Genomic DNA, 24,209 nt, shown 5'->3' with positions numbered 1-24,209 from the left:
CTTCTACAACTAAGTTTTCCACCACCAACATTTTTCAATGATGCTTTTCCTTCCTATGCAACTTTTTAATGCTTACTTTTCTCTAGTGTAAATTCATTTTGTAACAATTATCCTCTTTGATTTCATGGTCAAGGCATTAATTAAAGTGATCTCTTTCAGGATGCTTCTTGAAGGCATGTTAACCAGAAAGAATCCATTATGAACGGATTTGGTTGCTGTACATTATGTGAGCTGGCTAGAAGCACATAAAGTTACAGCTCTAGCTGGAAGGGGATCTCTTTGTTGTCAGTTTTAAAACAGGCAGGAGAACTGGAATCATAACATAGTCTTGGAAATCCATTATACCTTTATGATTTAAGTGACAACTATATGCATTTACAAAAGTGTTTTAAAACAACTGCATCCTTCTAAAAGAAAAAAGATTTTAACTATCACATATTTGTTATACACATATCAAGCAAAAGCAGCTGTTTGCACCACATTTAAAATCAGAATTACACTGTGGGTGATTTTTGGGGGGTTGTTTGGGGTTTTTTTTTTCCTTTTTCTTTAAATTACAAACTGGAATTTTGACAGTACATGTGTAATATTCTATATAAGAACTGAAATATTTTAATATATTACCACAGTTCACACATACATAGAGCAGAAGGTAAATATTTCTTCTGTTTCCTCAACTGGCAACTTTAGAAACATGTATGCATTTAAGGAAAATGCATCATCCAAAATGAGCATTCGATACAATAGAATGCTGTTATTTTTTTTCCAACACCTTTTTAAGGCAACAGCTCAATAAAATACCTTATTTCTGCAACAAACAAGCAGCATTGCTTACCATCTCCTTTTTGTGATTTAACAGGGCTGAATTCTTTTCCAAACTGGAAATCTGCGTCCTGTAACAGGCTGCTTTCTCCCTGCATTTCCTCCTCTATCCCACTCTCAGATGAGTGACCACTCAATGTCCCTTCACTCCAGTTTTTATAGTTTTCGTCAGAATTCTTTCTTCTGTGTTCCCTATTTCTTCTGCCCAGCGTGGATTCCAGCTCTGCACTTCCATCTGTGCTTGTTCCATTACAGGCTTTAGTTTGAGGAAAATGTTGTGTTACAAATCCCACAAACTTCTTTCCTCTTTTAGCAGCTTCATTAACCTGTATATACAACAGAAATTTATCTGCAAAGTGATTTTAGAGTTGCACGTAACTTTTTAAAAAAAACCCAAACGTTTATATACACGTTCTGTTTAACTGAACTGCTGATTTTCAAGGAATAAAGACACAACACTGTACTACAGAAGGGTGGCTTGTTCTTGTACGCTGCCCATGTTTCAAAGTAAACGGAAGTCTTCCCACACGTCTTTGGACTCAGGCCAATAAGGTGGCCAACATTTATACTGACTTTAGTGTATATAAAATCCTTCATTTAGAACAAATCAAAAATATTTTACTTGCTGTGTTGCAGTGATAAGCAGTATACTGGTGCGATAAATAGTATTGTTTCTCTAAACATGTGATACCAGTCATACTAAAATTACTGACCACTAATACTATAGAAATATCTAGTTGTCACATGTCATGATTCATGATCCCCTGGTTGCCTTACAGGCTACTCAGCTTCACTGTTACTGAGAATAGCAAAGGAGCAGAGAAAGGAATAAGCTAGAAGCAAATTAAAACCCTCTTAACTCTGCTTTCAGCCAGCAGTGGGTCTTTTTCTCTGCACTGCAGTCTCAAAATACAACTGTAGAACATGTGCCACCTGTGGGATGTGTTTGTTCTTGGAGGGAGGGAGTTTTTTGCTGGGCTAAGAAGTGCTGCCATTTAGGAAGGTGATCCCACTGGCATCTCATGCTACAAGCTCCCCTGTGCAATGAAGTCTTTCCAGGAAAATACAGAAACCCCAGTACAGAAAGGAGAAGTCACCTGGGAAATAGTGGATTAGTGAGGGCAGAGAGAGAAGGATCTCTACCCAGTTAACTCGCATAAACTATTAATCAGGAGAGTGAATAACACTCAAATAGCTGATGGTACTACAATCCCTTTTTAGTACCATGATAGACTGAAGTGTTACCATCTACCACCATTATGTATGTACAGCAGTGATACAATATGTTGATCACTGTGATTATACAGAGCTGCTGCTCTTAATACAACCAAATGCGACAAGCGACGTGCAGAAAAAGCGGTAATGAGACAATCTTTTTCCTGAAATGCCACAAAGTCTTTGGGTTCAGATCTTTAAAAAAAATTATACTGGATTGCTGGCTCAGTCTTTTTAAGACACTGGGAGCACTTTAAAAGCAAGTTATTTTCACTTACTACTTCTGCTCCAGATTTGCTTGCAAGACTGCTAATTTCAAGTGTATTTTTCCTTTAAATGTTTGTCTGGCATGCTATATGACCAATCTGGCAATACGCATCTAGTATAAACATGTAATGGAATCCCATTTTAAATTTTAAACATCTGAAAATTTCAAGATAAGCCATTTAGAAATTTTAGACAACTCTGTGATAATGTCAAAGATCATTAAAGATCTCCAATATGCTTTTTCCTCTACTTCTTTCCTTGGCAACTAATGTAAAAGATATCACCCTAACTCTTGTAATAACAATAGCTTCCTGTTTCAGCAAGTCTTCAATTTTGCAGAGGAAGTGAAACAAAAAGGACTAGAACTGAAGCTTGCATTCCAGTGGAAGTTTAGTTTTCTTTAGCCACACAGTATTTTCAAAAGCTGTGACAAGTAAATATTTAATACAATTACTGTGTATTTTGTATTTCTGTTAAAGAATGGAAAAAATCGTAGAAATTTAATATATTCATGTTCTTAGGAATACCTTACTTAACCCAGAACAACATAAAACTTCAGATTTTTTTTTTTTTTTAAATATTAATTCCAGAAAAAGCTATTATACAAGCATTTTATAAAGACTGACTGAGGGTTTGGGCCTGATTCTGCTTTCAGTGTTGTAAGTGGGCAGTCTCCCAAAGCTTTACAGGTCTCAGTACTAAGTCCTAAATTAGAAAAAGCAACTAGTGAAGAAAAATAACTCCTTTTGCATCAAGAAAAGACTTTGTAGCTTCTATAAGATAAATCAAGCTTAAAACTCAGAAGTAAAAAAAAAAAAAAAACCACCACTAAATGTATGGTAGAAATAAAAATCTCAAAATAAGTTTGAAAAAACCTTCATTACCTTTTCTAACAGTTCTTTCACTACCTCATTTGTCAGTGTTTCATACATTAAAGGACATTCCTCAATCACCAGCCGGGGGTGCCTTTGTCCTCTGGGTGCTGCATGCTTCTGGCTAGAACACAGAAAGAAAGCAGTCTTTGTCAGTAGTTTGCTGCTAAGTTGGGCAAATGCTTGCATATAGAATTCTTTTCTTTTGGAATAGTTATGAATGAAAGCCTGGCAATGCTTCTTCATGCTTTTATTTAGAGCTCAGTGGTTTTTGGCATTTTGTTCTGTTTCTTACTCTAAGTGGCAGGTACTGTGTATTACGTCAGGGTAAGAATATTAACATTTATTAGGAATTTCATCTGAAAACTGTTAATAGACCTCTTTTGGAAACTGAGCTTTATTGACAAACAGCCCCAGCTTTTGGAATAAACAACCCCCAAAATCTCTGATAATGCAAAAAACCCCAAATTTAAGCTATAAATTTAACAAGCATAAAACCAGATTCAGTTTTGTAAGAAAACATGCTACAAATAGAAGTGGTACTTTTACACTGCTAACATGCTGCTGTTTAGTTTTTGTAACTAAAGCAGAGTTGCAGCTACAGAATGAAACACTGTGTAGGCAAAGACTAGAAATACAGTGCAGAAACAATTACTTTGTGTTAGGTAATGTTTAAATCACTCAGATTTGAGAATCCAACAAGTTTTATCTAAAGTCAGAGAACAGTATTCATCGTGTTTTATCTAGACCCAGTCAGGTTATTATACACCAAATATTGTTGTCTGAGTATCAATAATATAATGAGATTTTTATTTGATGTTTCCTTCACACAATCTTTTGCTTAGGAATGAAACATTATTGAGACACACTCAAATATAAAAGGTAACTTTCCAGATAGTAGTCGGAGAAGGTGTATTTGCCTATAAGAAAACCAACTTAAGTACACATAGCACCTGCATAAGAAATCGGGAACCTACACCCAACAGTTTCACACGTAGGCTGCAGGGTCTTGTCCTTCACCTATTCAAGGGCCTAAAGGTTCAAACCACAACTTCATAAGGATCCCACATCTACAGGGATAAGGTGAATTGTGCGAGCCGTGTGCTAGCAGCGTCAGCTCTTGGAAGCCTCAGCTCCAGAGAGCAAGTATTCAGCTTTTCTTACTCAAGCATTGGCTCACATGGACAAAATTCACCTTGTCTACAGATGAATTTATAAAAGGTAAGTTTTATGAGCAGCAAATACCATGGACAATGCTTGTTTCAGCAAAGCATTTGAGAAGCTCCCTCAAATGAACCACGTTTTACAGAAGTATTACTGGAGTGGCAGGAGGTATCTTCCAACTCACACCCTTCTGGTCTTCCAAGAGAAAATGAAAGAACCTTTGTACATCACACTAGGACTCAGGAGAGAAGGGGAAGCATGACAGCTCTTAATGCAATAAGAAAGCCACTTTTCTAGCTATTCAAAATAAGAACAAAAGGTTATAATCTTTGCATTTGAAGGAACTAATAGTGAAATTTCTTTGTACATTTTATTATCACATGGTGATTACAATGCAATGAAAACAAGAGTAATAAACAAGACTATAGAGCTGGAACAAACACAAACTCTTGACTCTCCCTCAGTGTCAAAACCAAGCTTTTGTATGTCTCCTAGTCACAGAATTATTTCCTTCTTACTAAGAAGGAAAAATAAACTATTTATCTCTGACAAACTAAGGAATTCACACTTTATAATTTTCCCTGAGTAATGCTCTTATGGGAAAAGTGAAAACACAAGAGTTTTGAAAATGAAATAGAAAACACAGACGTGAAAGAATCTAAAGCAGCCTGTTACTCTCCTAGTGTTTTGTTTCATCTTGGATTTGCTGCAGGTTCTAAGACAGGTGATACTTTAAAATAAAGATGTATTAAAAAAGGGTAAACTGACAGTTTATCTTCCCACAAATTATGATAAGCAACCTTGGATTTTTGTTTGGACATTTACAAAGGCAAAATAAATGTTAGCCTATTGTGTGCTTAGTGTTAATTAAAACAACTTTACTAATTTGCTCGCCTTTCTAGACAAGGAACAGTTACTTGACTCTCCAAGGTGCTCATTTGAAGTTGATACTAAGTTATGCATGCTGAGCAATCCACTTACAAATGGCTTAAGTAATGGATCAATATATTCAAATTATTTCACTGTTACCTTAATTTTAATCGTGAAAGTACCACTCGATACATGTGACTTGCAGGGAAATTCCTTCTACGTCCAATTGGCAGTATAATAGGATGAACAGCTCCTACAACATATCCTTTGCTGTAATAGTCTTCCACCTTAGATGCTATATCCAACACAGAATTGATCTTTATAACTTCTGGATTTGAGGAAGCTAAAAGCATTGAAAGCAGAAGAGAAGCACATTAGACTGTGTATGTTCATACATACTTTTTGAGTGAGTTCCTTTTATATAACCACACAAAATATATCCCAAGGCATCTACTAAAAAGCTACAGTTCTATTTATACAAGGAAAAGCAGACTCACAGCTGATTCAGCAGCATTCAGCTAGTTGAAGTATATATTTTTACAAGTTAATATGATCTATTTTTAATCTATTTGGCAACACTTCCTACTGGATCTAGATTTGCCAAACTAATTTAAGAGTTGCATCAACATCTAAACACATAAGAGGTCTGTACTTAAGCAACTATTTTGTCTAGCCAAAGCCTTAAACATACTGAAGCAGTATCCTTCAACCCTAGTTGTGAGGTGAACTCCCATACAATGAATTTAAGCCTAGAGTAATTGGTTTGTTTTTCGTAAATACCTTTTTTTTTAGATCCCTAAGAAATGATCCCTTAAGTAAGCTAAATGGTATCAGTAATTTATAAGGAGGATCCCTTTGGATACATGCAAGCATTTCCAATCAATATACAACAGGTAGGTACTACATAACTATTGGGGGAAACTACATAAAAACTTTTTGGAGAACCTTTTTTTGAATGGTCTGATCCACAGCTTTTGCACAGAGAAAAGGAACGTCCAAAACTCAGAAACTAATGTTTTACAACACTGAAATGGTTTTAAATACCAACTTTTACTAAAGGGAAAAAGGAATGGAGGCCTACTTTGCATGTCACTGTAACAGCCTTAACAGCTCAGAAGCTATCAGGATAAGCCAGAATAATGTGTAGCATAGGAAATGCACACTATCAAAACATATCACTAACAAATATTGACAGTTCATTGCTGATAACTAGCAAACTCAACCTATTAATGTAAACTCTGCCATTCTCAGTCATAGGGAGAGGGCTGTCGCACTTTCTTGTGCTACCTTGCCTTTTTTATTTTTTAAGCAGACAGTACATCACAGCCATCCCTTTCATAGACAGATGATATTTTGCCCTTAAAACCTCCATCCCATGATTCCATTCATAGTAAATCCAGGAGATATTTAATATGTATTGAAGAAACAACTGCTCTACAGTCCACAAGCAAAAAACCAGGAAAGTATACAACATGATCATCACTTCACTGATTTTGCAAATGTCTGAACCATTTTTCATTAAGAAAATTTCCTTCCTGATGTGCTGTCAACAGGTAGCCCAACTAATTTCGCAAATAACAGAACTACAGCTAACTTGCTAGCTTTATAGTAAACTTCAGATGCACAGTATTCAAGATCACGACAAAGCAGGTACTGCATACATATTCATACTATTATTCAGTGACAAGAACTTCACAGCATGTCATCTTAGTGGGGTGATGTGAAATACCCTTGCATCAATATTCTTTTCCTTAATAGGAGAGCTGTAGAAAGGGCTAAGCATTTTGTCTGAATAGGAGTATTTAAACTATCCCTACTTTATGGTTAAAGTGACCTCCAAAAACAGCATCTGTTTCTGTAACTGAGATATGCCTCATGATTGAGATAGTAGAATTTACAATCCTTGATAAGCATTTAAAATTACACTTCAGATTTCACTGTTCCCTTTTCTTTGCATAATTCAATCCCACCAAAATAAAGACTGGCTGTAATTTTTTTGTTTGAGATTGTCCTGATGCAGAAGAATCTCCACGAAACTCAAAGCTGATTTTTACAGTAGGGATGGCAATATTTTGGAGACCAGGAAGGGAGAAGCCAAGGTACAATACACTGCTGGTAACGAGTTAAGATGTGCAGGGACTCCAGCCAGCGTATTTAGACTACAGCATGGTTGACCTAATCTGCATCATGGCTTGGGAGAGGATCAGGGACTCCTCAAAGTCTCCCCAGCAGGCTCATTTCAACTTCACATAGCATGAATCTGACGAAGCAGAGAATGAGGCGTATTAAACTGAAATAATGCATTTATGCTTGCTATACTTTTATCTTATGCAGGACATAGCTTACTGTAGGATCTTATAAAAGATACTAAGCGTAGATTTTCTGTTTTACTTGGTGCCAGATCCAGTGGTAAGAAGTCACTCAGGCAAACGGAAATTTCAGATGTTGGGTAAGATCTTGCTCTGGAAATCAGCAGATACAGAGTGCCATGAAGACTGAACACACAACTTGACAGCAGAGTTAAAACTAACTTTGGTCTCAAGTGATAAAAAGCTCTCACTTAGGTTTCATTTAGCCAAAGGATATTCAAGTAGCAACAAGTATGTGAGCAAGTTGATTGGGGCAGAAAGAAAAACAAACCAACCAAACAACCCCACCATATTTCCCACAGTACTTTAGCTAATCCCACATTTCATAAGCAAACAGAATTCAGAAATGCCTCCAAGACAGTATATTCACCATTTTTTTTCTGTATTCATGATCTTAGCACTAAAAAGTAGAGATCTCAAGCAAAAAATATTTTCAAGTCTAATACAGACACAGCTAGAATGATTCAACAGAAAGGTACCTGTGTTTACAAATGCACTTGCTTATAGTTAGAAACCAAAACAAGTTAAGCAATTATCCAAAACAGATTGCACTGTTATTTAGCATTCATAATTCCACAGTAAGTGACTGAAGCTAAGCACTTTTGAAAAATCAGACTAAACAGAAGAAAATGTATCTTTACTGCTGAAGTAACAAGTTATTAAAATAGAGATGCACCTTTTTTGGCACTTGTTTGATATTCCTAAGTCACAACCACCTTTACAATGAATCCTTTACGCAACACTCCCAGAAACTTTTTACTTTAAAACATGGCAAACCTATTCAGAACACAGACTATTATTTAAGAACACTAAATGCTCTTCAGTCTCAAAAAAAAGTTCTAGTATTCTTTCTGTTATCAGTCAATTAGTAGGTAATTCATGTATGCATTAGACAGCCTAGCTTTATTTCCAGTACATTACCACTATTACTTACTCAACACAAAGCTTTGTTTCTTCAAAAAGAACAGTGAGATACTCTTTTTTGGGTAAATAAAGAGAACAACAAATGTAATTGGAAGTCAAGTACTATAACTTAATAGAATGTGGCTTCTATTAGTATCTTGCAGTTTTTCAATGAACAGACCAATGCACTTTATTTAAAAGTGTATTATTTAAAAGTAATATTTAAAAATATTACTACAGTCCTTTAAGTTAAAGCTAAGCGGAGGCCAAGTTATGTTTTATGAAAAAGTTCCTGAAAGTATAACATGCACTTAACCTTTATCAAACCCCTTCTAGCACTTGCGTTTATTTCAAATCCTTGTTATTAAGAATTTCCAGCAGATTGGGTTGCTATAAAATGCAGGTTAGTACAAAGTCACTGCAAAACTGAGCTGTCTGTTTTCAGAGGGCAGCCATCTGGGCTTGTTTATGTTTTCAACTTTGTGGAACAGGGAGTTGCTCTGTTAGAGACGGGACACCCTCGGGAAGGAAGTATCCCACAGAGCACTGTCTGCCTCTAGCTATGCATACAAATTTTGTTTCATTTTGGTCACGATTTCAAAAGACTATTCAACAAGTAAAGCATTTGGAAAAAAATAGTAACATGAAACTGTAACACACTAAAATATCTACCAAGAGACTGGGGTAGGCATAAGAGGGGAACCTACTCCTGGTACACAACTAAATAACGGACTTACTTCTGCATAAAACAACAAGGACAATGACAGCCTGTTTTCTGAAGTTGAGCGCATTTTAAAAGATTGTTTTTCAATTAATGCTCTGGCACAGTGTATTTTCTGAGCCCTCACACTGAATTCAAACAACCATTATTCAAGTGAGTACGGATAGCAGTATCTGACTCACAGGAAACCAGGAAAATCTCTAACAGTTTTTAGCCAGCTTCCTTAACAAGGACAGTTGTGTAATTTGGAGGGTTCAGCTGTTAAAAATACTTCAGTAGTTTCCATTGTAATTTTATCTAAGTGAGGACTTTCGTCATGATTTGTGTTTCAAAATAAAAGTCTTATGTTTTGCCTAGCTTTGATAAAAGTATCTAAGACTTACTGTAAGTCAAACAAGACAGAACTAAGTTAAACCCTATTCCTTCCTTTGTCAGAATAGTAAAGATGTAACATAAAAAGATACCTTCTAAAGTAAAATCCAGCAATACATATTCAAAAGCAGAATCCGTCTTTGTTTCCACTTGTGGTCTCTTCAGTGTAGAAAAGATTTTTCCAGGGCTGCTATCATCTGGGTCTTCCAGCTTTCTCAGTCCGCACCCCATGGCAAGATCTGCAAATGATTAAATCGCAGGAAAAGGTGGGGGGAGCAGCAAGATCTGTCGCTCTCGCTAGAGGGGAAAAAAAGTAACCAAATAATTCCCTTCAATTTTGTTTTCTACTAGCCGTAAATCCAAATACAGAAAAAGTCCAGTTCCCAAATCAAAAAGCGAAGGTACTTTCCATTCATTTTTTTTATATAGAAACAGTTAGCCAATGACAATTTCAAGCTACAAACTTGCTAAGAGTGGGCTTGATTTTGCAGCAATGTTAGAGCTGCTACAAACTAGCAGAGATTTTCCATGCCACGTCAATTTACAGCCAGCCCCCTATCAGTGCTCTCTTGCAGAGGACACCAATAGTGCTTTGTTTGTCCTTCTAGACTGACTGGGTGAGGGGGGGGTGGCGGGGGGGGGAAGAAGAACTGAAAAAGAAAGTTAGAGCAAAACTTGTCTGTAATTCCTTACCTCCAGAAGTTCTACTCAACTGCAGTAGCAAGTCAGAGGGGAAAAAAGCAAGTTAGTCAGAATGAAAGAATGAGAAAAGAGCCTCAACATGGTTGGAGACGAAAATCATTTCCAGAAAGGAAGTCAGCTTCAAGAGGAAATTGCTTCTGGCATCTCAAAGGGTAGAAAAAGTAAATGAAAAGCAGTTTAGTCCTTATTTTAGATTACAAAGTTTGGTTTGTATTTCCTTTCCACAGGAGCTTTCTTCCAAAGGAAAAAAAATGTGAATATAGTGTAATATATTGTAATAATGTAAAAATATGTAGTAAAGAAAATTTCTTGTCAAGAAAATAATATATGAATACAATAAGCACCTACATCACTAAAAATCAGCTTATGTAATTGGTTTTGATAGACACTGAAAAGCAACAATGAAATATTCCTCATTTCAAATCAGAAAGACTTCTTTAATGTTATATGTGAATACAGTTACAAGACCTTGTTCCCCTTTTTTCATGGGTGTTGAACAACCGAAATCCCCTTCTCCTGTCAGGCTGACCTCAGCGTGTACAGCCGCAGACTTCCACCACTGTCTCCCAAGTGTATTTTTCTTTTAAGTCCTGAAAATTTAGTATAATTTTAAGGGCTCTCATTCTTCTTACATTAACTACTGCAAGTCACTTGTAACTGTATTACAGCTAATACAGACCATGATAATTGCATGGAAAACAAAGGAAGAGTTAACAGATTTTTCTAAGGCCTTGTTACTGCCAGGATGAGCTGTTAGAAAATTTACCATTTTTAGACTGCATCTAGAGAAACTAAGAGTCATCTAGAAAAAAAACAGAGATTCATAATGCCATTTCAGATACAAGGAAGTGCACACTTGAATTTAAAAAGCTTTGTACTTTTTTCACAGAAAAATATTAATCTTATAAAAAATGCTCATGTTTTCTATAATCAATCATTGCAAGTTAGGCATTAACCATTTGTGGTTGTCTTCCTGTTCTACTGCAAGCCAAGTGATGTAACTTTTATTTAAGCAGCTTACCAGGGAATAATGTCTGCAGACTATATCCCCTTTGAAATCCACACTAGAGTTTAAAGTTACTTAATTTTTTGAACAATTTAAAAATCATTGAGTGCAGAGCCCCTGCAATAATTACTTTAATCCTACAGTCTTTCAAACAAGCTCCCAGGCACTGAAACCAAGAGGAAATCCCTCAGTGTTGTCTTCTTGATTAAAACCTAGGAAAACATACCAAATAAGCAGAATTCTTCAGCTTCCTGCATGTCTGCTTACACAGAAATTGCTCCCAAACACAATTTTTTTTTTCTTCAGTAAAGGTCATCCCTGAATTGTTGCTGTACCAGACATACATGTAAACTGTCCACTCAAGATTGAGAATCCTGCTGCTTCATTCCACAGAGTCCTTAAGATCCACTGTAACCACCAGTATAAAGCCATGGTATGACTAAGCAGCAAGTAAAACAACTTTTAGCAGCACTAGACCATTTGCCAGCTGGTTGCTTTTTTTGATTTTATTTAACTAAAGATAGCTACATCTTTGATGAGGCCAGAATATTGTATTTTTAACTCTTCATGACAAGGCTTAAACCATATTTCAACCCTCTCTCCAAGACAGGATTTTTCATAGTATAAACAAACTCTTATGACACCAACAGAGACTGTTACAGATAAAACCAACAGTCCTTATTTTGGGTAACCCCAGATTAGTCAAATAGTTACAAGCTTCCAAGTTGGAAGTCAGGCAACAACTGCCATTACAGACTTGACTCAAAAGTCACTAGACTGAACCGATGAAACCAAAGATCCCACGTTCAAATAAAGAAAAAACTCAAACAAAAACCCAACCAAGAACTAGCAGCATCCTTCACAGGAGTTCAAAACTGCATCAAGACACCTGAATGACTCAGGAGAGGAACAGGATCGTAAGATTCCTGGATTCAAAAGCTGCTTAAGGAGCTGCCTGAATAGTAAGGCTCTGGGATTTGGTATCAGAGAAGAACAGATCCCTAGAATCACACTGCGATTAACTGAGGCATGGTAGTCACAGCAACTCCCACTGAAAGAGCACGTGACTCATTCATTGAAGCTTTGTATCATTTTTAGACTTTTAAACAGGCAAACAAGAAGAAGATAGCCAAACAACAGACCAATTAATCCAAAGAACTATGCTTCTGTGGAAAGCTTCCAGGATCCCCCTACAGTTTTTATTTTGATGAAATGGAAAAATGATACAAAGATGGCAAGAGAGTAGTGCACCAACAGGAGCATGGGTCCAGTGCCAGACTACTGTCCGTCTTCTGGCAGCACAGGATAAGAGGCAGCAGTTCTGCACAGTAGTTTTGACCAGAAAGTAAGACAAGCCTTCTGTCTACCCACACCTCAGGGTTGTTCCTGTCCCTTGGCTTATGACATATTCTGTTCCCTGTTGTCAGTGTCACAGGAGGTTTGTCAACATTTGCGTGGGAGGCATTTTTGTCTTTCTTGTTACATTACTGAACTTACTGAATGTAAGGCCATCATCTGATGCTTGAAACTCACGTTCCGAAATAGATGTCCCTCTGTTCCTGACACCGTGCTGAGCTGCTCACTATTACTGTCCAAGGCATGCTCTCTCTCTACAGTGCTGGTGCCAAAAAAAGCGGTGGTGGCACACCTTTTTGGTGAAATCTCTCTTGCTAGAATAAGAAAGATGACACTGATTTTGGAACATCAGCAACAAACCAACTTCAATACAAAGCCTATTTACAAGAATGCCACTTTTCTCCAAAGCTAAATATGACCTGCATAAATCATTTCATAAAATACAGTTTAAACTTTGTCTCCCCCAGTATCTTAAAAAAAAAAAAAAAACCACACCAAGAATGGGAGACAGTACTTAGCAATAGTATGTTCAAGTCATTTGAGCTTCCTGTTGACTAAAATCATAAAACATAAGGAAAATTATGAAAACAGTGCAAGTACACCAAAGATTTTCCTTGCCTGTGTATGAAAATAAATGTCAAAATAAAAGGTAAAAATAATAAATAAAAATTCAGGGAAATTGACTTCTAAGCATTTAATTTTTAGTGGACTCCAGAAAGATCATATGCTACTGAATCTGCAATTCAGAGAACAAACTGTACCAGGATCCATAGCAAATGTTGCCTTAAAGGCGTCTCTCTTCCTGATTAGGATATGGGCTACTATGTTAAAAGCAGAAGGAATCACACTGTTGTAATGCTACATTAACTTCAAAAAGTAGTATTTTATTTAAAATTTTGAAATAGATATCAAGGACTTCATGAGAGGGGCTATAAAATTTTTAAGCAGTACTGCAGTCATGACAAATGACTGCAGCTCACTCACATGATTTAGAACTGGCTGAAGCTTCTGAGAGGAGAACATCTCACACTTTCCAGCCTGTCAGACCAACAGTGGGACGAAGACATAACTGGGGAAACATCTGTGAGAAGGTTATTCACTCAATGCATTTTGACTGATGAGCTTACCTGGAATAAATTCACTATTACAAGCTGCACAACCTTTAAAGATCCATTCCTATTCTTGAGGTTAAAGAGTAGTGAGCATCAGAAATACAAATACCTTAAAACCGTACCAATTACCTAAAGAATACATTATTGCTATTTATAAAGATTTCACTAGGACCAAAACTGACTCAACTAACACAAAACAGAAGGGATAACTCTTAGTTCCTCTGACAAAGTCAAACACATAAAAAATTCGGACCAAATATGTTTCCCCACTTGAAATCTTAACTACCCATGTTTGCACCTTACAAAGGCATAAAAGAGCACCACTTTAAAAAAAAAAATTAGCATTATTATCTGCTACAGATCAGTCATCACTGACACAATGTTTTTTAACAGGACAGACACATTAGTAAGACACAAGGGGGCAAATTACAAACACAAGCTAAATTAGTCAGATTTCTCGAGAACCTGAAGCTGTCTGAACAGATATTGCACACAAAACCAATGCATTAAGAAATAACTAAATACTAATAATCTCAAATTGCAACACTTTTGAACTTCACAGTTCCTCTCTGAACTTCTTTTTAGGCTTACTTCCTTTGTTTTATGACTCTAGGCAAATGTACAGTTTTTGCTTGGGACAGGATAATGACAGAAGAAGAAAAACAAAATTCCATCAGAAAAATTCTACAATTCAATTGTCATATTTTTCACATCCCCAAGAACTATTAACTAAAACAAAACGCTGACATTTAGTTCTTTTTTCTGCAGAACAATTTGATTAAAACTGTTTTGTCCAGAATTTATTTAAAGATGTTAAGAAAGTAGCAGTGTTCCATTCTAAAGGCTCCTTGGTTTGGCAACTCTAATTTTATTTTTTTTTTCCTTCACCCAATTTTTTTTTTTTTCCCCTTTGAAGGAATAATTTTGTGAATGTCACAGGAACACAGTCTTGTTAAGCACGTTAACTTGAGCAGGAAAGCTGGCTTTTAAATGATATTTAACTTAATGATATTTAACTTATTTAACTTTTTAAATGATATTTAACTTAACGTTCTAAAAATAATTAACAGAGATGACAATAGTTTGTTTTGACTGCAAAAGCATAGTTTAATGATAAGAGTTCATTGATTCCATTTTTTGTATTTTTCTAAACTTATATTTAAACTACTCATCAATACTACAATTAAACAAACAGAAGTTACAATCCAAACAGTAGATAGGGACCAATTTGAATTAAATTTTTAGTTACCAACCCAGAACTTTACTAGAAGTTAAAGTACAGAAACTTGTTTATTATTGCTGTATTACATATAGTTTCAACAGAAAGAGCTTTTGATCTATAAAATTGCTAACAGTTCTCTAAAATGAGATCTAGAAATCTATTAAGTTTTTATCTACGCACATCCGCAGTATCTCACTTATCAAGGCTGCAGTAACTCGATCATCTGTATCTGCAATACAGTATCAAACACAGCCATGTGATCAACTAAAATCCCGCATTCTAGAATTAAACTGGATGTTCTGATTAAAAACAACTGGAAATATGAATGGTACTCTGTTTACCTTTGATGTAAGCACATGTAGACTACAGCTCCACCAAGATAGGTACAAAATGACCATCCATGGCCCTCAAAATTACAGATTCAATACTTCTTTGTTGTGACTCAAAAAGTTTAAGGCCTTACAAGACCTATGCTTTCCCATTGCATCTTACCTACATTATTAAAATGAGAACTACATATTTCTGTTCTGCTTTCTGTATTTCTATTTGGATTTTCTGCATAACAGCATACAAGGATTTGCATTTAGGATTGCACAAGTGTATGAAAACATTTGCATTATATTTTGGATCCTTAAAATACTAATTTAAACTGTGTATTTTTTACTTAAATAGGAAACATAAGAAACTTCTATACCGGGTGAAATAAAACTACCATAGTACTTCAACATTACAAAGCCACAAACGTATTTTATTATAATTTTTACTGTAAAAATCTATTTTACAACCACACAACTTCTCACATTTTAGAACTATGTTAAAGAGAAAAAAAACATTTCAGAGCCATGTGTTCTGCTAGTTTTTTCTCAGTTACTATTGTAATGCAGTTTGCTTACTGACAGTATTATCTATTTTGAAAAATGAATTTCAGAACACAGAGAATTGCCAATTTAATATGAAGAGTGTAAACAGTTTTTCAGGGATAACAAATGGACTTTTGATGCTTAAAAGTAGCAGGAACCAAAAGTGTTACTGAACTAGAGAATTCTACTTAATGCAAGAAAACAGTCCTTGATCAAACACAGAAAAATACAGGAGAGAGAACTTTGTTAACTTTTCAGCCTGTCTACAGGTTTTTTTCCAGTGTTATCTAACAGAGAATGTTAGAACCAACATTTTACCATATAAATATAATGTTAAATAGACAACAGTTGCTAGAAATACTGTAAGAACTAGCTCAGTAGAAAACAAGAGATACCAGCAGGCCTCTAAATTCTAGGGGATAGAACCCAGAAAATTCATTTGCTAATACATGAATGTGACAAGACAAAGATGAATATTTGCCATGAGCTACTGAATATCCATAGGGCACAGTCATAATCTGATGTGTTCCCTCCTAGCATGTGTGTAAAGCCTTACAAATATCAATGGGAAATCACAGAAGACCAGAGAGAACGTTATCCTTCTCCAGCTCCCAAAATCCGTGAGGGATCGGGATCTTAGTATCTGCAGTTAGCTAAATGACTTCTGTATAAAGGCACAGGAATTTCCACATTATGGAAATTCCTAAGTTGCAGAAGAATAATACTGTGTAATGTAAGAGATTTAAAAAGTCAAGATAACACAATTTTAAGCACTACCTGAGGAAATGATGTAGTTCTTTCTCAGCACATATCATTTGTGTATCCCTGTAACAAAATTACAGAAGTCAGTTACTGTGCCTCAACTGTGTCTACAGAAGGATTCAACTACTGGAAGCTTAAAGGTTCAGTTATTACTGATTGATGTTATGCCATCATTCTTGGCAAGTATTCTGAAGAAAGATGAGCCCTCAGTATTTCAACAGCAACCTGCAGTTCCTGGAGAAAGCCAACATTCAGAGCTTCATCTTGGTCTCTTCTAGGTCTCTCAAATCAAAAATGAAGCATTGTTAAGACCTGGCGATACAATCTTAACCACCAGTACCTCCAGACTACTGTCATGGGCCCCACAGCAGAACAGTGAAGGTATACTTCTGTGCCCAATGCTGAATATCCCTCCAAATGATCAAGTTCATATGGAAGTAAAAGCAAAGTATATATGTTCTTTGAAGCAAAGGCCACGGGATCAACTCATTATCAAAAATGCAACATCTGTACCAATTAATGGGAAAAACTACATTTTGTGAGTATCTGGACTAGAGCCACAATTTGAAGACACAAATGACTGCACAGTATTTGTACACTTTCAAGCAATTAGGTTAAACAACTTCCCTGCAAGCACTTTTTTTTTTTAATCTAGTACTTGCTGTAAAATTTTACTTCTTGGATTTCTAAAGCATTTTAAAAACAGGGAAGTCATGTTTGGTAAACAAACTGGGAGTTCCAAAAATACGGACTTGGGACTAAGTCTTCTGAATATTGGGTAAAATGCATATTTCTTTCATGATACAAGAAATAAGGCTCTAAGAACACACAGCCTTTCTTTGGCACCTTCAGAAACACCACTTCATTAAAAAAATATTTACTATGTAAAAGTTCTTCCATGGAAATAAGTTATTGTTAGGATGTGCCAACAGTTCTGTAATATATTTATATAGATGGATTCTAAAAATCTAAAAATCAAACAGAAGAACAACTGGACAGATGTTTTTAGTGGTACAGATTGGCTTGGAAATGTGGCAGTCTGCAGCAGATGAGTATTTTCCTCCTCAAAATCAGGCTGAGATCCCCATGTATCCAACGAATTGTGTATCTTTTTTAGTACTTATTGGTAAAACAAACCCCCACAGTTGCTATGGTAAGTTTTTAAAAACAGAAACTATTAAATTATATTTTGTGTAAATTTTTCTACCTAGCAAAAGTGGAAAGTCATTTGAAACTTGCAACCAAGACATAGTACACAGCAGCTCCTTTCACAACTTCAAAACAGCATACGAACAGAACCAGACTCCACCTCTCTTTCTGCACAGTATGAAAGAATGCTGTTGACTGCTAGAATCATCTTTAAATATATTTCCATATTATGCATGGATTATTTACTGACTACAATGCCCACTCTATTAAGATCCCTAAATGATTAAAAGAAAAAAAACAACCAACCACAAAGCCACAAAAGGAAACCCCCCAAATTACTACATAGCAGATAAAAAAATTGAAAAGCTCAAAGATATTTTACATACATAAAACAAAGACCTCAGTGCTGCATAAGCAATAAGCCATGGCTTGCACTCCTATTAGCTACAGAGGCTGTGTTTTAACCTTTGAGGAATCTGACTTAAACACAGAAAGAATCCCAGTGGGTGAGAGTAGAAGCAAGGAAAAAAAGAAAGTTATCTCCCTGCAGTTGAGGAGAAAGTAGTATTTCATCTCAACTTGTGATACTGCCAATGAGTTCCTAAGTTTTGCACAGACAACAGAAAAAGTCAAAGGAGGAGTTTTCAATGGTCTTATAATGGTAAGAAGTCAATTCTTGCCTTTTTCTATAGCTAAACACATACCATAAAACCAAATTTAATTGCTTATCATACACAAGAAAAATGTCAGACTCATATGAGGATAAATAATTTTGTAATGTGGTAGTCCAAAATTTTTAAGAAGTTATTATTCCCAAGGACTAAAATGACACATAAGTAAAACATCTTATAAAACCAGAGAATACTGATGGCAAAAAAATTAAAACTAGACAAACTTTTGGAATTGAAACAAAATGCACATAGACTTAAATAACCAGATTTTACTCCACAGCATATAAATGCTGTCAGTATGAGGGAAAGTGGTTTTTGCTTTGTAAGTAATGGATCTTTTACATTTATGTAATCCAGAAATTAAATGTTAAGTGTTCCCTTTAATAAAAGTATGCTGATTTTCAATCTATGCTATTTTACTAACCAAAATTTAATAGTAGGCTGTGTATCAGAAATCACCATTCTGTCCTGTAACAGTATTTTTATTAAGAAAGGAAATGCAGGAAAAAGTCATGGTTTCATGTGTTTTTACCCATCCAAACTACAAAATTTCATTTTATTTCTTTACAAAAAGGAGTGGTATTTAACTTAGGCATTTTCAGACAAATGTTAGAAGTTAGGAAGAACATATCCTCCACGTAATAGGTATGTTAGTAAAATAGATAAAAAAAATCTGTTTTACAGAATCTGTAGAAGGTGGCATAAGAATTTTATCTTCCATTCTGTAATCTTTTCTAGGATGAAAATGGGGACTTCGTGTATATTGAGGTTTCAGACTCACGGATGAATGAAATGAAAAATTTCTTCTCACAGAATGCAACCTCGGTTCCTAAAGAGAGGGGAAAAATGCTGTGTTGTTTCTTCTGTTTCAAAGTGTGTCTCATTTACTAAATTAATAATGCTTCCAATGAAAAGTTACAGTCCATTTTGATATTGCGCCAGCTAGATACATTTAGTTCAAAAAGGAAAATCACATTTCCATTACGTACATAGGTGAAATCAATAGTGACAAGAAGTATCTTAATTTACAAGGATGGAATCTTAGAATTAGTTCAGAATTAATTTACTTAAAAAAAAAATCAAGTTTTGTTCATTTATCATATAGGCTTAGTAAAGTATGTCAAGTTATTAAAAGCAATTGTATCTTCTTTCTAATTGGATAGGGAAAATTTATGTTACAATGCAAAACTAAACCAGCTCTATTTTTTACTTTTGCATTCTCTGTAGATTAGAGCAATGCAATTCTATGGGAATTTATAATAATGCTTACATAATTTTAGTAGCTAAAACTCAGATTTGTAAAACTTTAGCTGAATAGCTGATAGCTGTCCTATTTGTAAACTGACAAAGAGGCAATGGACTGTGATTACATAATTTGTCAGTGGACACCACTAGCTGCCGACAAAAGGATGGCAAGATGCAGAAAACAGGGCTCACATTTTAAGTGTCACTAAGAACATTTTTAGAATACTTGCACTACTCTGTTTATTCTTCCTAAGATCAAATTCTCTTACTGTCTCCCTTTGTATCTCAGCTGCTCTGTATCCCATTTGCAGAACTCCCACCTGTTTTATTCTTTTTACTTAACCAACTGGAGTCCTTTCTTCCCATTCCATTATGCCACATGACAGACTCAAACTACTTTTGTTTTCTAACCATATCTTCTTAGCTCAGGCCTTTTCAGTACTCCGACTTTTTTTTCCTCTTACTCCTTCTTTAGTTTTGACTCCTGTTAGGATAGGACTCAAACACATTTTCTCCTCTACTGCCTCATCCCAACACAAGAGTAAAGAACTAGGCTCAGTTTCACACTGGCAAACCTAGTGTTTTTTTAAAAGCCACATCTGGGGATAAATCACACAGACACATACACAAACAAGAAATCACACCTTAACAAATAACAAGACCCTGCTACAAATCACTATGCTGTTGAAAGGCTATCAAATAAGAAATGGACACAAATTTTAACATGCGCAAAACATGTACTCTTCCCTAGCTTCATTTTATTAAAATACTAACTTTTTTAAAGTATAAGCAACTAAAAGCAGCACCTTTTTCACAATAAAAAGCATGGGTGAGCACCTGCCAGAATTTAACTCCATGAATACAAACCACTGTAAATCACACAAAATAGGGAGAAAAGGGGAGAAAGTTGAGTTGTCAATAAAAGAATTAAAACAGTTTCAGAAATAAAAAACATACATAGAAGTGCTGAAAATTTCCTGTTGAAGGAAAATAATGCAAAAGACACACAGAACTTGGGAAGTTGAACTAGAAAAAAAATAATGATGAAATTAATATATACATGATTATCCCAGAAATGAATTACATGAATTACACAAAGATTGTTTTACACAAGAGTTATTAGGAAATTTACAAACATGCAGGAAGCAGCTAAGTAATATTGCAGACTATACTAAATTCTATCTGAGCATGTTTTATTATTTATCGATTTGTAAACAGCAAGCATGGCAATGGAACAACTGACCCCAAGTTTCACAACAGGCAGCTGCTAGCTGGTATGTTGATGATGGATCTCAGCCTCATGGGAAGGACTGGACAAGAAAATCAGTACAGGTAGACTAGAGCTGCCCAAATGGCTTAATAGTGAATGCTCCATAGTGTCTGTCAAGTAAAGAGAGAGAACATACAGATCAGAGAAAGCAAAAGGAAAAAACACCCCAACACTAAACTGGAATGAGAACAAACTATTAGAATAGAAAAAGATGAGATTGTAAGGAAAATATAGAAGGAAACAGTCCGAGAAAAAGCATGCCATCTGCACCTTTCTATGTTAATAGAAAATTAACAAGTATGTTTTTGGTGGAGTTTAAAATACCCCTTTTACAAGCAATAGACCTTGCTACAGCTGATAACAAGTCTCCTGTTAATCATATATGATAACAACTAGAAGGTTAGATTCATGTTTCTGAGACTAAGGTAACTTTAAACAAAAGGTTTATTCTATCATTTTTACTGCATATATAAATAAAAAATACTTACCCATACACAAAATTTCTAAGTTTTAATTTTTTTTGTTCCAGATGGAATATCATACAAGAGCACCCAGTACTAGTGTAAAATTACTATGCTTTTCCCAAAATGATTACACCAAGACTTCCCCTTATAAAAGCCACAATTTATGTATATATACATGCATATGTGTATATACAAACATGTATAAACATATGTATTTGTGTATTATACCCATAAAGAACATAAGAGTAATAAGGAAAAATTAACTGCAGAGAAAAATGGAGTGCTCTAATTTCCGTTAAATTTACAGAATGTTCACTACCAGAAGGCCAATGTGTTAGCGTCATGCACCATTATGATCTGAATGCATATATACACATGAACTATATTACAAATGAATACCCTAAATTCTGTTTTGACAAAGGAAGATCCTCTTCTACTTTATCAGTTAGAGGCAATATACTGTAGACTGGAAATACTCAAGTAAAGAATCTTTGACCTTTTTAGAAAGCATTTTCTTATACTACATGGAAAATTCAGTTTTAAAGCTATCAAAAAAGCTTGTGGGGAATAGAGAACAAAGTATGACAAAAACCCAAACACGCAAACAAATCTGAAAGCCAGGATACACTTCTATCATTAAAGGGTTCTTGTTTTAGAACTCAGTTAATTGGGTAGTCAGAAAAAAAAACCATTAAAATACTTACTACCTTTGCAGTCTTCTGTGCCTTTCCAGAACATTTTCTGAAGAGTAAGCTTAAAGTATTATAGCTCTGCACTCCAATCCAGTGCATAGCACTTTTAGGTTCCAAGAACTGGATTACGGAAGATTGTCAGACTTTGTCAGCTAAAACTAGTCTACTGTGGGGACAGGAGTGAAGAGTTTAGATAATATAAGACTGATTTTTTTTTCTTGAAGCTAAATGTCCAAGCTCAAATAAAAGAGAGCACCTCTTCTCCCCCAAGGGCCTAAAAAGTCTCCTATAGGAAAAGACACTATACGATCCCATACTGCTAATGTCGGCCAAAACATTCTGCTGGATACAGTCCATGGGAATAGAAAAAACCTCTGAGACTAGAACTATGCCTACCTCCTGACAGGTATACTGCAGTGGGAAGAATGACTTAGAAGAATAAAACACCCAAAAGCATGAAACAAAACAAGCCCCATTTACCTATCCACCTCCACGTGCCAGAACATTTTACACCTTTGCTCTGTTTATGTGGACTGCAACTGGGTTACTCAGCTCCCCAGGCCTCAGGTATCTCCCTCACACACACAATATCCAACAAACATTTACCAGGCCAGTGACTCAGAACTAAAGATAACCATCCAGCAAAACAAAAATTAAACTCACAGGTATTTCTCCCAGGTCTGAAACCAGAGAACATGAATTTCAATCTTTCCTCAAGTTTCTGCTGTTACTGTGTTTGGTAGTAAGATCTGTGTAGTCTACAATCTCATACCTGTCCTCTAGGAGCATTAAAACATCAATCAATGTATTAGAGGACAATTTAAGATCCGAAACACTGCACAAGATCCAGCAGAGATAAAAAAATTTTTATGCTTCCTAAAAAACAAGTGTCACCTAGCAGCCTTTTGAGAATGTCAACCTTATCCATTTGTATAGATGTGAAAAAACACACTATAATCCCCCCAAAAGAAAACACCTTCAAGTAAATACAAAGTATCATTAGCAAACACATGATCAAGGGGAGGGCATTAGTATTTTTCATTCGAACCTGATCTTAAATAACAAATTTGGATCTAAAAATTATAGTTGGAAATTGTCAAATGTTTTCTTCTAATTTTTGTTTAAAACTATTACAAATTTTGAACTAAAAGTTACATCAACAAATGCTGTTTAAGTGGTAGAGAGAATGAAAACTAACTTAGAGAATTGCCAGGACTGAAGCTTCCTTTCTTAAGTGCTAAATGGTTTTACGTGACTAACCACCCGAATTCTCTTTTTACACATGCACAACAGCAATGGAAACAGTGGCTTAGAAATTTGTGATTTTCTTACTCGATAAATACTTCATCCATTTTGTTTGCTCACACTTGTGACTTCAGTAAAATATGACTGCAGTGCATGCTCTGTTTTGAGCTGCATTTGAAAGCTGTAAGAAGTCTACGACTGCCAAAAATACCTGGACACTGGCTGTACCCATCCTACTTTCCCCACAACTTGCAACTCCTAGTATAAAACATATGTTTATTCCTAATGCAGTAGAGGCAATTAGCAAGTTATCTTCAAGGTAAGGTCCTTATTTTAGGCATCTGCTCTCTCTTATACGGCCACTACTTGACAATTTTCAAGCAGCAGATACATTTGTTGGGATATTTTAACAAGACTGCAGCCAGCAGGCAGTATTTTTATGCAGCTGGGGAGCAGGTGGAAATGACACAGCCACTTGCTTAATACATAGCAGTCTGCTGTCAACATTTGCTTTTTTCAGTCATTGTTGAGTGCTCACCCACAGTGACAGACACAATACAAGATAACCATATTTATTACACATGGAATACATTCAAAACTAACTGGGTACCTGAAAATGTACGGCAAAATGTGAAAAGGAAGAATTACAGTCCAGAATTACTAGTTACTACTAAACGAAGCTAACTAAAAAATTAAAACTTGTCTAAACCTATTTGGCATCATCTTGTAATGAATAAAATTCAAAGATTTGCTGAATCCTGATAAGGGTTTAACTGTATCTGTGAATCTTCTTGAGACCTGAACAGAGCAGAGTTTCAGTTATGGGTAATGGAAGACTTCTGAGAAAATGGGTAAGAATGCGCAAGAAATACAGTGAA

At 35.5% G+C, this 24,209-nt stretch overlaps 2 protein-coding genes across 6 annotated transcripts in view; both read right to left on the bottom strand.

Annotated features, from left to right (window-relative positions):
• Positions 1 to 10,409, bottom strand: part of RFTN2 (raftlin family member 2) — a 31,571-nt gene extending 21,162 nt beyond the window's left edge. The window contains exons 1-5 of one of the 5 annotated variants that reach the window (XM_054829600.1): positions 10,269 to 10,409; positions 9,668 to 9,872; positions 5,370 to 5,553; positions 3,189 to 3,300; positions 836 to 1,148 (exon numbers count right to left, since the gene is read on the bottom strand). In XM_054829600.1, the coding sequence (XP_054685575.1) occupies positions 836 to 1,148; positions 3,189 to 3,300; positions 5,370 to 5,553; positions 9,668 to 9,806 (748 nt within the window). In that variant the 5' untranslated portion in view covers positions 9,807 to 9,872; positions 10,269 to 10,409. Of the gene's footprint in view, positions 1 to 835; positions 1,149 to 3,188; positions 3,301 to 5,369; positions 5,554 to 7,556; positions 7,673 to 9,219; positions 9,251 to 9,667; positions 10,122 to 10,268 lie in introns of those variants that run through there. The other 4 variants (XM_054829601.1, XM_054829604.1, XM_054829603.1 and 1 more) reach the window with 4 other exon arrangements.
• A 4,511-nt stretch (positions 10,410 to 14,920) lies between these two features.
• The window catches only part of BOLL (boule homolog, RNA binding protein), a 30,643-nt gene continuing 21,354 nt past the window's right edge, over positions 14,921 to 24,209 (bottom strand). Inside the window, exons 11-12 of the mRNA XM_054830223.1 lie at positions 20,904 to 21,040; positions 14,921 to 19,244 (exon numbers count right to left, since the gene is read on the bottom strand). Of these exons, the coding sequence (XP_054686198.1) occupies positions 21,017 to 21,040 (24 nt within the window). The 3' untranslated portion in view covers positions 14,921 to 19,244; positions 20,904 to 21,016. The remainder of the gene's footprint in view (positions 19,245 to 20,903; positions 21,041 to 24,209) is intronic.

The sequence above is a fragment of the Grus americana genome, chromosome 6 (genome assembly GCF_028858705.1).
Source record: "Grus americana isolate bGruAme1 chromosome 6, bGruAme1.mat, whole genome shotgun sequence".
Classification (NCBI taxonomy): domain Eukaryota; kingdom Metazoa; phylum Chordata; class Aves; order Gruiformes; family Gruidae; genus Grus; species Grus americana.
Note: the sequence above shows the minus strand (reverse complement) of the source record. Positions and strands in the feature narration are given on the sequence as shown.